This window comes from Rhinichthys klamathensis, unplaced genomic scaffold (assembly GCF_029890125.1).
Source record: "Rhinichthys klamathensis goyatoka isolate OS25496 unplaced genomic scaffold, OSU_Roscu_1.1 h1tg001096l_1, whole genome shotgun sequence".
In the NCBI taxonomy this organism is placed as follows: domain Eukaryota; kingdom Metazoa; phylum Chordata; class Actinopteri; order Cypriniformes; family Leuciscidae; genus Rhinichthys; species Rhinichthys klamathensis.
The window spans coordinates 37-16393 of NW_026607340.1; the positions used below are offsets into that span (position 1 = coordinate 37).

The 16357-nt window shown below is 43.4% G+C and overlaps 1 protein-coding gene across 1 annotated transcript; it reads right to left on the minus strand.

Moving 5' to 3' along the window:
- Positions 1 to 13066: 13066 nt before the first annotated feature.
- LOC130079519 (pancreatic secretory granule membrane major glycoprotein GP2-like) lies at positions 13067 to 14583 on the minus strand. Its single transcript, XM_056244799.1, has 3 exons — positions 14342 to 14583; positions 13380 to 13542; positions 13067 to 13194 (listed from the first exon to the last, which is right to left on the minus strand). Exons 1-3 carry the CDS (start codon positions 14536 to 14538, stop codon positions 13114 to 13116), a joined length of 441 nt encoding a protein of 146 aa, XP_056100774.1. The 5' UTR covers positions 14539 to 14583; the 3' UTR covers positions 13067 to 13113.
- Positions 14584 to 16357: the final 1774 nt, after the last annotated feature.

The following is a 16357-nucleotide window of genomic DNA, read 5'->3' on the forward strand; positions in this document are numbered from 1 at the left end:
GTCCATTAGGGACTGCAGAAGGTTTCTTAAACATGAATGATTTTGTGTTTGTTAGGTGGCGTTCTCATCACGTGAGACATTTGTCTAAGCAGTCTCTGGTGTTTGTTTTAAAGTATATTTTGTGTAAAATTGATTAGAACGCCACCGTGTCACCTACACAGACAGGACGCGAGCGGCGCGGCGCGACGCAACACAGTGCTTGAAGCGACTGTTGCAAAGAGCTGAGACTAGGTCACAAATAGGATGGGGAATCCGTGTGCTGTTGGGGGATTTCACGGGTCGCGTCGCTCCGCTCGCGTCTGGTCTAGACTGCGTCGTACATGTAGTAAGCATAAGTGTGAAATAGCCATTAAATGTCTTACAATAAGCCTACCTAATGCAATTGTCCTTCAATATTAAAGTCTTCTCTACTGATTGATGACTGACTCAGTAATAAAGACGGTCTTTGCCGCCATCTAACATTACAGGCGAAATATTTTAACTTATGCTGCTGTTCACGGCCAGGGACTATTTTTTTTCCAGCGGAAGGTAGGCTTTTGGTGATTTTACTTCATGAAAGTTGCACTAATAATAAAAAAAAAAAACTTTAATATGATCATTGAGTGGTAATCGCTTTAGAAAAGCAATAAGGTACTCAAGACTAGTGCTGTCTCGTGAATAAGTCACGTCTGACGGCCGTTTCACACCGCATGCGTGAGCAGCGCGTATTTTTTCGGCGTGCATGTTAATCAATGAGTGCATCCGCACCGGGAGCAGGAGCAGCGCGTGAGCAGCAGTGAAGCGGGGGTTTCGCAGGGGGTTTCGGCGTCGAATCTGTTTTTGCTGCACTTCTCCACGCTCAATTAAAGTGAATACACTTTTGATGGACAAAATTTCACACAAAAAGTGCCCAAAATGCACAGAATAAGCATGTCTAGTGAGTTTTAATAAGAACTTGAGTTGGCAAAAAAAAGAAAATGAAGACTAAAAAATAGTTAGGCCTATAGAAGATTAGGCTACCCGTTTAACTTGTTTTTAATTATTCAGTTTGGGTGAATATATATTAAATAAATATATATTATATTTAAAATAAATATAATGGTGTATTATATTTATTTTAAATATATATATATATATATATATATATATATATAAAATATATATATATATATATATATATATATTAATGGTGTATTATATATAAAACTAGTGTAAACTAGCCAGAAAATATTATATATAATTTAAACTTTCTTTTAGTTTATGTAACACAGACAGCTACAACCCAAATTAAACCCAAGTGTGCGGTTTTGTGTGTGTGTGTGTGTGTGTGTGTTTTGTAGTCTTGTAAACATATCGAAAGTATGACTGAAACGAATATTGGAGCTGTTTTCTGGGTTGTTTTGTTGTTTAACATATGTGAATGTTGTACACCTCCCCATAACAACGACGCAGTCTAGACCGGACGCGAGCGGAGCGACGCGACCCGTGAAATCCCCAACAGCACACGGATTCCCCATCCGACTGCAACAGTCGCTTCAAGCACTCGCGTCCTGTATATGTAGGTGACACGGTGACAAATTCTAATCAATTTTACACAAAATATACTTTAAAACAAACACCAGAGACTGCTTAGACAAATGTCTCACGTGATGAGAACGCTACCTAACAAACACAAAATCATTCATGTTTAAGAAACCTTCTGCAGTCCCTAATGGACCAAAATGCTCTGTTCGACTTTTCTGAGATCATCTACTCTTCCCTGTGGATGACCTGTGACCTACTTTCTGTAAGACCTGAATTTTTGAGTTAGAAAACTGAATTTGAAGTTCCGAATTTCTTCATCTTGAAAACTTGAATCTGTATTTTTTAAAACTGAATATTTGCAGTATTTGAATTCAGAACAAAAAAACTAGCTGTTTGAAAATACATGTCTATAAAATTCAGCCATAAAAACCTTTCGATTTGTTAAATTTCAAATGTTCAATATTCGTTTTAAAAAATCAAATTCAGAACTATTTAAACTACCACCTAAAATTCAATTTTGTTAGATTACACTTAGAAATAATTCAAATGTACACAATTCAAATTCAAATCATTTTGTCATATTATTAGCTCCATATACCAGAGCGCGGGCGCTCTGAAGCGTTTTTTTTTTTTTTTTTATAGTTCAAAGTTACTATCATATTTAATGTTATTAACTTGACAAACTATACATCATTAAAACGATATAAGACTCAAGTTTCAGTAATTGACCACTATTGTATTCTGAGAAACTTATAGTGACAGTTATGTCTTAATTTGTGTCAGGAGTTATGAAATAAAAAAATGAGTAGTTACCTTTAATATAAATTATGAGCGTCAGCCGGTCTCATTCAGAAAAAAACTCCCTTGTGATCGTCATGACAGAGCTTGACAAAACAACGTCCCTCAGGGCTTTTAGCTCAAACATGTGCAGATTTGGAGAAATATTGATAGATTCTAATAGGTTTACATCAGATTTCTATAGACAGGAATAATATTTGTTGAATTTATACCCAAATGCGTCGATGTAATCATTATGAGCGCTGTATACTCTGATGTACTGTGTTTTCAATTCATACTGTCAGTCTGAGGGCGCTGTGTGCACGTATGCAGTCCATATATGGATCACATGAAGAAGAGCCATAATCATGTGACATTCAGGAAGTCCTGACACAACAAAGCTATCAGAGATCGCTGTAAAGTGCAGATAAAGATGTTTTGAAGACAATAAACACGATTGCAATGATATTTGATTTACCTGTGTTCTTCGAGCCATGTCAGGTATTTTCATAATAATAGATTATATTTATAATGTAATGCTAATCGATATAGACTTTCAAATTGTGCAGAATACAATAAAATAATATATTTTCTATCAGATTTTTTTATCTGAAGCCAAAACAGATCACAGAAAGTTATTTAAAACACTCGACTTGCGCTATAAAGTAAGTTTGGAGCACAAACATAGTTTTAATCTCATAAATTGTCGTGTATTGATGGTGTGCTAAGCTAACACGCTAGCTAGCTCTGTGCACCTGCCTGCCACCTAACTTCGCTGTCATTTTTATGATTTTTTCTAAATAGGAATGCTTATGTTTCTTTTTTCAAAAAGGGCATTTGATACAGTTTCACTGTGAAGTGAGAACTTTGGTAAAAGAAATGAGGGATTGAAACAGTGTGAATAGCCAGTCGTTAGTGATTATAATGTTGACAAAAAAAAAGCATATTTAGAGCAATAACCAGGCCGGAGAGGTGTGAATGTGTGCAGGGGAGACTGAGACTTAATGGGGCTCGTTTAGCAACACAAAATAATAGAGACAATAGACTGAATAGATGCTAGAAGATGACAATAAACACCAGTTTGCATTTTAGAGTCTAATCAAAATAAAGTCATATGACATGATCTTGAAAAACATTGAACTAAATACAGAGTTTTAGACTTATCATCTTCAGATTTTAAATATAACATGGTCAGACATGTGGCTTTAGCTGCAGTGCATTTCTAGATTGCTACAATGCCAACTTCAATTTTATTTTCATGAAGATGTTCATAAAAATAAATGTATAATAACTTTACAAAACTTTGAAGCTATTTATAACTATTTTTTTCATTATGACAATAATTAATTCTACATTTACAATACACTTCCAGGTGTCAGCTTTCAAATGAGATCTTACTTGTGCTTTTAGTACAAAGGGTTCATGAACTGTATCTGTTTCAGTTTGGGAATGCCATATCTGGGGATTTTTCAAAAATGGGGCTGCAGCTTAACAGGTTAAAACCAAATGATTATATTACTTTAAATGAGTCAACCCCACAAGATTACAGTTATAAACATGAACCTTGTCTGAAAGGCAAAGGGGGAGGTGTTGCTGTAATTTATAGTAATATTTTCAAAACCACTAAGAAATCATCTCGGTTACGTATGGTAACCCTCGTTCCCTGAGTAGGCACTGGAATACACGTATGTACTAACCCGTAGGGTAGTGAAACATACGGCAGTCCTAGAGGTAGTCCCAGCCCGAGGGGTGGGAGCGTACTCAGCAAGGACGACAGAACGGGTCTGTCGAGGGGAAGACACGGAGCTAACCCGGAGGGTAGCTGGAACGTGGAAAAAATGGGTCACCGAAGGGACCACTGTAAGGCCACCCAGTCTAATAACAACTCACACGAGAGGTAGTAGACCTGGCGCCGGGCGATCTGCCTCGCCTGGCGCCGGAGGGGGGATGGAGGAACTCACGAGGTTAACCGTTTGTTGGGGAACCAACGGAGCAAAAAAGACGCACGTATCCGGCCCCTGGGGCGGGAATGGCGTAGCAAGCCGACATACCTAATTCCTCGCGCTACTGGCTGTAGTGAGTACACGGGAGGAAACCGGTACAACACGGAGGCTATAAAATCTAGCGAACGTGTTAGGTGTCGCCCAACCCGCAGCTCTACAGATGTCTGTCAGCGAGGCGCCTTGAGCCAAAGCCCAGGAAGCGGCAACCCCTCTAGTAGAGTGAGCGCGCAACCTGGGAGGACAAGGCTCACCCAGAGACTCATACGCTCTGGTGATAGCATCCACTAGCCAGTGGGCTAACCTCTGCTTGGAGACGGCTTCTGCTGGCCTCCGTAACAGACGAAGAGCTGATCTGAGGTTCTGAAGCTTTGCGTTCTGTCGATATTAACCCGCAGAGCGCGGACGGGACAGAGAAAAGCTAGGGCTGGGTCTGCCTCCTCCAGGGGCAGCGCTTGCAGGTTCACTACCTGGTCCGCAAAGGGAGTGGTAGGAACTTTGGGCACATATCCGAGCCGGGGTCTCAATACAACGTGAGAAAAGGCCGGCCCGAACTCCAGGCACGATTCGTCGACCGAAAATGCTTGCAGATCCCCGACCCTCTTGAAAGAAGCCAATGCTAACAGGAGCGCTGTCTTAATGGACAGGATATTCAGCTCTACTGTCGACAGAGGCTCAAAAGGAGGACTTTGAAGAGCTCTAAGTACCAAAGCTAGGTCCCAAGAGGGTACAGAGTGCAAAACACGAGGTGGATTTAACCTCCTAGCACCCTTATGGAATCTGATGATCAGGTCGTGCCTTCCCAAAGACTTACCTTCTTTAGCATCGTGATGTGCGGCTACCGCGGCGACATACACTTTGAGGGTGGAGGGAGACAGCCTTCGCTCCAACCCATCTTGCAGGAAGGAAAGCACGACTCTGACCGAGCAAGTTCGGGGGTCCTCCTGACGGGAGGAGCACCATTCGACGAACAGGTTCCACTTTAGCGCATAGAGGCGCCTCGTAGAGGGGGCTCTAGCGGAAGTGATGGTGTCTACCACTGCCTGTGGTAGACCACCTAGAACCTCCGCGTCCCGTCCAGGGACCAGACATGGAGTCTCCAGAGGTCTGGACGCGGGTGCCAAAGAGTGCCCCGTCTCTGAGAAAGCAGGTCCTTCCTCAGAGGAATGGGCCAAGGAGGTGCTGTCGCGAGGAGCATAAGTTCTGGGAACCAGGTCTGGTTGGGCCAATACGGCGCAACTAGCAAGACCTGCTCTTCGTCCTCCCTGACTTTGCACAGTGTCTGTGCGAGAAGGCTCACTGGGGGAAACGCATATTTGCGAAGGCCCCGGGGCCAGCTGTGCGCCAGTGCATCTGTACCGAGAGACCCTTCGGTCAGAGAATAAAACCACTGGCAATGGGTCGTGTCCGGAGAGGCAAACAGATCTATCTGAGCGGCTCCGAAGATTCCCCAAATCAGCTGGACCGCCTGGGGATGGAGTTGCCATTCTCCCGGAAGAGGCGGCTGCCGTGAGAGCTCGTCGGCTGCACGGTTGAGCATACCCGGGATGTGAATGGCCCGAAGCGACCTCAGATGCTTCTGACTCCATAGGAGGAGATGGCGGGCGAGTCGCGACAGGATCGGCCGTAACCCACCGGTTTTCTTGGGTAAGATGAAGTAAGGGCTGTAGAACCCAGACCTCATCTAGGCTGGAGGGACCGGCTCGATCGCGTCCTTCGCCAGCAGGGCGTCGATCTCTTTCCTCAAGACAGGGGCATCGACGCTCCGCACACGGGTGAAGTGGATGCCCCTGTACTTGGGAGGCCGGCGGGCAAACTGAATTGCAAAGCCGAGCCGGATGGTACGGACGAGCCAGCGGGACGGCCTCGGAAGCGCTAGCCAGGCTTCGAGAGACCGTACCAACGAGCCCACCCGGACCACCGGCGTACCCCCGGAGGGGCAGCGAGGTGGAAGACACAGGTGGACCGGACTCCGGAGGCATTGCTGCGGCCGAGAGAGAGGTCTGAGTGTGCAGGGCAACACCAACCTGTTTCCACCAGGGGGCAGACAGCAGGGAAGGCCCGGAGGCGTTCGGCTGCTGGCTGACCCGAGGCGAAGGAAGGAGGGGAAACGAGGAGCGAGGCCCAGGGGCGTCGAGTCCTCGTTCCCGCACCTCCTTGCCCAGCGAGAGACGAGAGTGACGAGGCCGTAGCGGCATCACTGACATCTGAGCGCTGGGGCGAGGGGAATGAGAGCGGCAAGGCAACGTGGCGGCGCACACTGTCATTCTCCTCTTGGACGGAGGAGACTGGGAGCGGCGAGGCAAATGAGCGTCGACCTGGGCTGCCAGTCCCGCCCGTGAGTGACCCAGAGGAAGTAGAAACTGCTCTTTTATTGAAATTTTGGGTACCGCTGACCGACTGGCCAGCGGCGGAACAGAAAGAAAAGGAAAACAAAGATTCTCCACCCGGCCCTCCTCCGGGGGAAGGAGATGTGCAGAGGCACCCTCCCGAAGAGCAGCTCCGACGTCCTCTGGGTCGCCCGTCTCAGGGTCGCTTACCTTTTCTCTTGCTGGGGGGCTTCGACGAACCCCGAGCGGGCTGGGCACCTCTCTTGCGGCCAGCACCCTGCTGCTTAGCTGGCAGCTGCTTGGGCTGGGCAGGGGCGGAGGTGGCGGCAGGAGGGCGCCCTCGGCGACGAGCAGCCGGAGGCGCAACCGACGGGGACGGGGCAGCCACAGCCTGTCTCCGGGGCATGATATGCTTGATCTCCTCCGACTGCTTCTGGGCGGCGGAGAACTGTTGGGCGTAGCTCTCCACCGCGTCGCCAAAGAGGCCACCCTGGGATATAGGGGAGTTCAGGAGCCCACTCTTGGCCGACTCTCTCATATCAGCCAGGGTGAGCCACAGGTGTCGCTCCTGGACCACAAGTGTGGACATCGCCAGGCCCAGGGAACGTGCGGTGACTTTCGTCGCCCGTAGGGCGAGGTCCGTCGCCGTACGCAGCTCTTGAAGCACCCCTGGGTCGGTACCACTCTCCTGCATGTCACAGAGCGCCTGGGCCTGGTGGACCTGAAGGAGCGCCATGGCATGCAGAGCAGAAGCAGCTTCTCCACACGCACTGTAAGCCTTTCCAGTCAGACTGGAAGAGAACCTACATGCACGGGAGGGGAGCGAGGGGTTACCCCGCCAGGTGGATGCGGTCTTGGGACACAGCTGCATCGCCACAGACCGTTCCACTGGGGGGATGCCCACGTATCCCTCCACTGCCCCGCCATCAAGAGTGGTGAGGGAGGAGGAGGGAGTTGACCTGTGTCGGGCCGCCAGAGGGGCCGTCCACGATCTCGTCACCTCCTCATGCACTTCCGGAAAGAAAGGAACCGGGGCGGAGCGCTGAGAACCAGCACGGGCCGCCCCGAGAAACCAATCGTCGAGCCGAGAAGGTTCGGGACGCGGTGGAGGGTTCCACACGAGCCCGACCTTCTCGGCCGCCCGGGCGAGCATAAGGGTCATCTCCGGGTCCGGCTCGGACAACACTACCACACCCGAAGGGGGCAGTGCAGCCGGGTCGTCATCCCCAGAAAATGACCGATCTCCCTCCGATGCAGCGATCAACATCTGATCCTCCGGCGGAGCCCCGAAGGAAACGACTGGGACCACACACGAGCTCCTCCCGGGGCTCCAATGGCAGCGATGCAGAGGAGTGGGAAGCCCGCGGGGATCTTTCACCCGGCGGGGCATTCCTCACTGTAACCCTCAGACTACCAATGGGATTAGCCGAAGTAGCCTTCTTCTGGAGTGAACCAGAAGAAGAACTAGATTGGGGGGAATCTCCAAAGGGACTTCACCTCGTTGGAGGGTCCTTAGTCTCAGTCTCAACACCGCGATGGTCATGCTCCCACAGTGAAAACATGACTCATTCATAAACGCTGCCTCAGCATGCGCGAGGCCCAAGCACGAGAGGCAGCGATCATGACCATCAACCAGAGGCAGAAGTTGACCGCACCCAGAAACACACGGATGAAACGTCATCCTGAAAAGGACGCGATCTTCACCCGTGTTGCTCTTTCACAGAAAAACACTCTCTTAATTGTGCTGAAGCACACAGGGATAACCGCGGCAACACAGCGGGGAAACTGCAAGCCCGCTGTGCGCACTCAACCGAATACCAGCTGTGACAACAGCTCTTTGAAAAAAAGGCAGATCGCGTGAAGCAGCAGCTGGTACCCGGGAGATCGCGAAGGTCGCTGAAGCGCCGTCACACCAACACAGAGAGGTCTCGGAGAAACAGCAGACTCGTTGAGCGTGAAGACAAACACAATCTTGAAGCTCATCACTCAGATGACACTACCGGTCGGCTCCGAAGGTAAAAGCATTTGTCTATGCGCTTGCTTCCGCTTTATACCCGCACTGACAGGCGGGGCACGGAATGCAAGTCTTGCATGCCAATGTTCATTGGCTCGTTTTAATTCACTCGAAGGCAATTGGTCTCCCTAGCGTGATCCCAATTCGTTGGAAACTCCTCCGACGAGACGTAGGAGTTCCCTAACGAAAGGGAACTAGTTTTAAATATACTTCTTTTGAAGTATTGGTGCTTAATGTAAAAATATATAGTGTAAACGATAAATCACATTTGAGAATTCTGCTGGCTACTGTGTACAGGCCACCAGGGCACCATAAAGATTTTTTCAAAGAATTTGCGGACTTTCTATCAGAATTAGTATTGGCTGCAGATAAAGCACTAATTGTTGGTGATTTTAATGAAGATAATGAAAAAGATGCATTGGGATTGGCATTTAAAGATATTGTAAACTCAATTGGAGTTAGACAACACGTGTCGGGACCTACTCATTGTCGTAATCATACTCTAGATCTAATATTATCACATGGAATAGATATTGATGGCGTTGAAATTCTGCAGCAGAGCGATGACATCTCAGATCATTATCTAGTCTCATGTAAATTACATTTAGCCAAGGCTGCAAAGCCGACTCCGTGTTATAAATACGTTAGACCTATAACTTCTGCCACTAAAGATTGCTTTATCAATAATCTTCCTAATCAGTTTCATCATCTCAGCATCCCAGATAGCTTAGAAGAACTCGATATTGCAACAGAAACTTTTAACTCTCTCTTTTCTAGCACTTTAGACGCAGTTGCTCCATTGCGCTTAAAGAAGATTAAAGAAAATAGTCCAACACCGTGGTACAACGAGCACACCCAGGCCCTTAAGAGAGCAGCCAGAAAAATGGAGCGCAACTGGAAGAAAACTAAACTAGAGGTATTTCGGATTTCATGGAAAGAGAGCTCAATTGCTTACAGAGAGGCTTTAAAAGCTGCAAGATCTGCTTATTTTTCAAACCTATTAGAAGAAAATAAACATAATCCTATGTATTTATTTGAAACAGTAGCTAAACTAACGAAAAAGAAAGCTTCAACCCCAGAAGTGTCCAAGCAACACAGCAGCGATGACTTTATGAACTTCTTCACTTATAAGATCGATAATATCAGGGACAAAATTATAACTATGCAACCGTCTACCACAGTATCGCATCAGACTTTGTAGTCTCCATGAGGAAAAATTTGATTCATTTGTTGCCATAGGAGAGGACGAATTTTCTAAACTCGTTAAATCATCTAAATCGACAACATGTATGTTAGACCCTATACCGACTAAGCTACTGAAAAAGATGCTTCCAGAGGTCATATATCCTCTTCTTACTATCATTAATTCGTCTTTGTCTCTAGGATACGTACCAAAAACCTTTAAGCTGGCTATGATAAAACCGCTTGTTAAAAAAACTTAACTTGATCATACAAAATTAGTCAATTACAGGCCGATCTCGAATCTGCCTTTTCTATCAAAGATATTAGAAAAAGCAGTATCCTCACAGCTGTGTTCCTTTCTAGAAAGAAATGATATCTGCGAGGATTTCCAGCCAGGATTCAGACCGTACCATAGTACCGAGACCGCTCTCATCAGAGTCACAAATGATTTGCTCTTATCATCCGATCGTGGTTGTATCTCTCTATTAGTGTTACTTGATCTTAGTGCTGCATTTGATACTATTGACCACAACATGGTTTAAATCATACTTATCTGACCGTTATCAGTTTGTAGCAATAAATGAAGATATGTCTTATCGATCACAAGTTCAGTATGGCGTACCACAAGGCTCAGTACTAGGACCGTTGCTGTTCACTCTGTACATGCTACCATTAGGAGATATCATTAGGGAACATGGAATTAGTTTTCACTGTTATGCCGATGATACTCAGCTGTATATTTCTTCACGCCCCGACGAAACTTACCAATTCACAAAATTAACGGAATGCATAGCCGATATAAAAAATTGGATGACTAGTAATTTCCTAGTACTAAATTCTGAAAAAACAGAGATTCTAATTATTGGACAAAAAACTTCCACACGTAATAACCTAGAATACTGTCTAACACTTGATGGTTGCTCTGTCAAGTCTTCGTCGTCGGTTAGGAACCTGGGTGTACTCTTTGATACCAATCTCTCATTTGAAAGTCACGTGTCTAGTATCTGTAAAACTGCATTTTTCCATCTTAAAAACATATCTAAATTACGCCATATGCTCTCATTAACAAATGCAGAACAATTAGTTAATGCGTTCATGACATCAAGGCTAGATTATTGTAATGCTCTACTGGGTGGTTGCCCTGCACGCTTAATAAACAAACTACAGCTAGTTCAAAACGCAGCAGCTCGAGTTCTTACCAGAACCAGGAAATATGACCACATTAGCCCGGTTCTGTCAACACTGCATTGGCTCCCTATTAAACATCGTATACATTTTTAAATATTGTTGATTACTTACAAAGCACTAAATGGTTTAGCTCCGCGGTACTTGAGTGAGGTTTTAAAGCATTATAGTCTTTCACGTCTATTGCGATCTCAAAATTCCGGCCAGTTGATAATACCTAGAATATCGAAATCGACTGCTGGCGGTAGATCCTTTTCCTATTTAGAACCAAAACTTTGGAATAGTCTTCCTACCATTGTTCGGGAAGCAGACACACTCTGTCAGTTTAAAGCTAGACTAAAAACACATCTCTTTGACCTAGCATACACATAATACATTATAGACTTTGATAATTCAATGTTAGGCTGCATAGATTAGATCAGCCGGAACTGGGAACACTTCCCTTAAATCCAGATGTACTCGTTACATCATAAGAAGAATGGCATCTACGCTAACTTTAGTGTCTTTGTTTATCCCGAGGTTTTCCTGCAGCCTGCCGGATCCAGGCCGTATCCAGATCTAACGAAAGAGATTCGCCTGGACCCGATGACAATGCAGTGCTGAAGTGTCAACTATCCTCTCCCTATGGAGGATCCCGTTCCCACTCTACAGATAAAGCGTTGTTGAAAATCCGGTTCGCGTACCCCGAAGTGATAAAATAAAATTCTGTATCAAATTTATAGGCAAGACAAGTAGTTTAGGCATGGTTTGTTGGGAAATTACAAACCTGCGCACATATATTCAAACAAATATAACTATAGAATCAATTTTTAATGCGCATGTGAACGCCATCAGGTCAAAGGTTCGCGTTTAAAGTCTGTTTAGAGAGAACGCCGTCGTCTTAGTGGGCCCTAATGTAATAACAAATGATAATTTTGCTGGAAGTGAATCAATCAAAACCAACTTTGGCTGGAAATAACATTATTCAAAAATCGCTGTAAAGCCAAAACAATCTGTTACCGTAAATTGTATGTTTATCTCTGTAAAGCTGCTTTGAAACAATCTCCATTGTTAAAAGCGCTATATAAATGAAGATGACTTGACTTGACTTTCTTTATTTGTTATTTGCTGTGAAGCTCAAGGACTTTGGTAATTGTAATATTGTTCAGGTTTAGCTTCTGGTAGTGAAGCAGAATTAAAGCACATTCTACCAGGCATTTGTAGCAGTTGCCTCAAGAAACAATTGAAAGAAAGAAACTCCGGAATCTTTTCATATCTTTTTGTTATGTCTTTATTTTGTTGTGCCAAATTGAGTAGCATCAATAAGAGTATTTATAAATGTCATTGGTAAAATCATTAACAACACCCATCACTAATGATAAGATAATAATAAAACATTTTAATCATTGGTTACATTATTCATTGATTATATTGTTTGATTAATTAATACATGTGTTCAGTTTTCTGTATGCATAACTTGGTAATGCTACATATTTAAAAAATGTTTAGGTCACAGCTACATCTTTCTCTGAAAAAAAGAGCACTCTGAAACCTGAATGAATACTTTTTTTTTGCTTTGAATGAACTGAATTAGGCTATATGCGTCCACAGCAACGTCAAATCGTGACTGGCTTGAATGTTTAAGTGTAGCTTACGTCGAAGATTGTTACTATGCAGAGACTGAACATTTCACTGTACCAATCTATTATATGGACCCTAAACCCATTCGCCGTAGGCTTCTGATATTTCCTAATTTAATAATATTATTTGTGAAAATAGTAGTCTAAGCCCATTTTAAAAATATTTGAGATGCGAAAGATACACTATAATTTGCGACATACATGAAATTATGCATGGAAACAGCTCCAGGCCAGATTTTCTAATCTGTGACATTACGCACACTATTTTATTAAATAGAAGGCCAATTAAATAGAAACAGATTGAATACAGAAAATTGCATTACTTCATGAACACTGTAAAAAGAAAAACTAATTCAGGGATTCATTTTTTTTGTCTAGTGTGCAATCAAAAAAAAAACCACCCTCAAAAATATATGGTTTACTGAGTTGAATAACACATCCACCAAAACGATCTTTTTGACATCATTCATCTTTCATCCAGCAGGGGTGTTCATCTAGCCCTCTTAAAGACCCATGGTGATCGCTGCAGAGTGATGGAAGTCCAAAGATCTGCGCCTTCTGCCTCTAAATCCAGGGTCGCATGACTGAAGATGACAGACATTTAACATTACTTGCATGATTTCTGCAGTGCATTTTTTTTTTCATTGGGTTTTCTTTTAGAGAGATACCATGTACAACAACTGCATCATAATATTTCTAATTTGCTTGGAAGTTACTGACAAAGCAATGCAAGAGGTGGATCAATTAAAAAATGCTATGAATATTTTACCTGTGCACATCTTCCATTCTGCACCAGGCAGAGGTGAACCTGACAGTGCAAAAAAATGCGATCGGAAGCTCCTGTGAAGGTGAACATCCTGAAGGAGAAACGGCTTGTTGTGTCATTGCCATTCTGTAGAACCTCCACTGTTCCATCCTCAGGGTTGGGGCATCTAGAAAAAGAGAAAATTAGTTGTGTAAGGCATTTCATGAAGCCTACAACGCTCCCAGTGCCCCGAAAACCACACGATTAATCCAAAATAGCAAGCAGAATGGTCTAAGCAGGATGTTTTGCTGAGTTTTCTGCCAGCTGTGCATGAGAATTAATTTTAGAGCAAGTGATGCATTGTTTCCTGAAAATGTGATTCATGTGTAAATACATTTGTCATCTCTGTGCAACAATAAAAAGTAAACACACACCAATTTATAGTACAGATGTTGCTTGTGTGGTGCCTGTTCACTCGGCAACACCTTGTGGCAGCTATTTCGGGCATCCAAGACCAAGTCAAATCTACTTGAATGAGGGAATTCTGAAATCTTAAAAACTGCTTGCCGAACTCACAATTGAATAACATATTTCAAATCAGCAATACAATCTGATGAACTGTCGCATTAAGGTTGTTTCTCATGCTCGAATTGCATTAAAAAGCGTATTTTTCAGGCTAGACGTGCCAATGTGCATGTGGAGTCCTAATGCAAGTCTTAGGTTTTTATGGGAACCGAGCTTCTAATAGCAGCTGCAGTGGCGCAATGACTTTATCAATCAGCGAGTGGCTCTTTTACTCAGAAGGCGGGACATATTCCACCATGTTGTGCATTGCAGTTTCTCCCATTCATTAGTAATAGGGGGGAACCGTCCTTTCTATTTTTATAGCCTTTGTTAATACTCACTTCTCAAATTATTTCAGTTTTCCCTTCTAGAGATGACAAATGTAGTCTGTTAACCATGGAAGCTTCAAGTCAGTTACTCACTCTCTAATAATCAGATTCCAGCGAATTTGATATTCGCTATCATTAACTGGTGTGGCCCAGCAGTTGTCCAGAACTGTTGCAATCTGACTTCTATCCACTCCTTCCACCTCAACCGCCACGTACATCTGCTGGTTAACCTGCACTTCCATGCCCCCCTCATATGGGCGGGTAAACTGTGCATCATGGTAAGGAATCATGTAGATCTGGTATGCGCCCTGGCCAGGAAGGTCAATGCTTAACACACTGTGGGTCAAAATGTAGAAGTTACATTAACTCTTTCTTCAGTACAAACACAATGGGAAAGTAGCAAGGTCATGACCAACACACTTAAAGATAAGTACAACTGCACATTAGGGTTAGGACCAGGGCTCCGAATCGGTTCGAGGAACGAAAACAAAAACAGGAAACACGATATTTTAACAGGAACATAAATAAAAAACGAAATCAAGATTAATCATTTTGAACGGAAACACTTATTTGAAATTACCATTAGCTGGTTAATAATGTTATTTTATCGTTGTTTAATATTTTAATTGGCAGTCAACCAAACATGAATTTAAATATTACGGCCTACGTGACGTTGACGCATCCAACGTGAGAGAAATGGCTGCGCTCAGCTGTCAAGGTAAGTCGCTTGGCATTAGCTTTTGGATCTCAGGAGTTTTTTCCGAGGATATGTCACCAACTGTTAAAGTATAATGGAAATGAATGGCAGGTGATATACAGTGTGGTGTGTGTTTTGAAACCAGCAAAAATGGCAGGTTAGTGTAGAATCGCTACTAAATATGCAGGAATTATTTAAAAATAATAATTATTAATCACCACATTGTCATAATTAGTATTGTGGCTTTATGTATGGTCAGACACTTGCGTGTGTCATTATTATAGCATTTTTACAAAATCAAACTCATATGGAGTTACGTGGTTTTTCACCAGCGAATGTCGGAGATTTGTGTTTTTTCAGTCATTAACAGCCGCATCTGAGGCAGTAAGACCAGCATTACGTTTTCATCAACTTACAGGTTACAAAGTTTATTGTAGCTATATGTGGACGTTCAGTTTTTCCTGTTTAATACAGTTGGCAAAAACCTTGTATTACAAATTTGAGGATCCGCTGGAATTATGAGGTTTCAGCCCGTTCTCATCCCAAGGCGTCATACATGTGACGCTTTGTACATTTCGTCGAAATCTTACGCACATGGCATCCTTTAGCGTCAATATGAGACGGAGACCCCAAGGCGTCATAACCGTACCCTACCCCAGACCTAAACCTACCCATAACAGTGCGTGTTATATTGACGCTAAAGGATGCCATGTGCGTAAGATTTCGACGAAATGTCATATGGCATCACCAATATGACGCCAAAGGATGAGAATGTGTTGGAGGTTTAGTCACAAGCTATACAGCTATTTAGTATAAAGTTCTATACAATCTCTGGTATAAAGTATGGGCAAAAAAGTTATAAATTTCCTGTTTCCTCTGTTCTTTATTATTATTTCTATGATTATCATTTATTTGTTTAACTTTTTTAAATGTGCATCCTTAACCTGTGTGTCCAATAGACGGGTAGAGAATTTGCATCCAGTTAGCCATAGAGTCACCCCTTAACCCCTACTAGTGGAGGCAGTAGCTTAGGTGTGCAATAAAATAGTTATTTGTATATGTATCTTCAAGTCTTGTAGGGGGCCATTTGAAAAACCCTACACAAAATCACTGACACTTTATTTTGAATCTAAATATTGTCTTGATTATGCAACAGATAAAAAATCAAATCAAATAGATAAGAGTGTTATCAAATAAAAAGGGCACCAATAGACTATCATGTCTCAACCATAGGAAATAGTAAATACCTGATTTAAAGTACTGATTCAAGTACACATATCTTGATGAAATATTACACAACTCCTGTATGAATCACATAAATTGCATATTTTGGCTTCAAAACAAAATATGTGTTCCTAATTTTACATCAAATCCCACAGGGAATACAAACACTGAACTCTCTATATAAACCT

Bases quoted from the DNA above. Each gene is read 5' to 3' on its own strand.
- LOC130079519 (XM_056244799.1), bottom strand. From the start codon at position 14,538: ATGATTCCTTACCATGATGCACAGTTTACCCGCCCATATGAGGGGGGC. The intron at 13,543-14,341 runs GTGAGTAACTGA...CTCTTTTTCTAG, and splicing joins TGGAATCTGATTATTAGAGA to ATGCCCCAACCCTGAGGATG. The intron at 13,195-13,379 runs GTAAAATATTCA...TGTCATCTTCAG, and splicing joins AGAATGGAAGATGTGCACAG to TCATGCGACCCTGGATTTAG.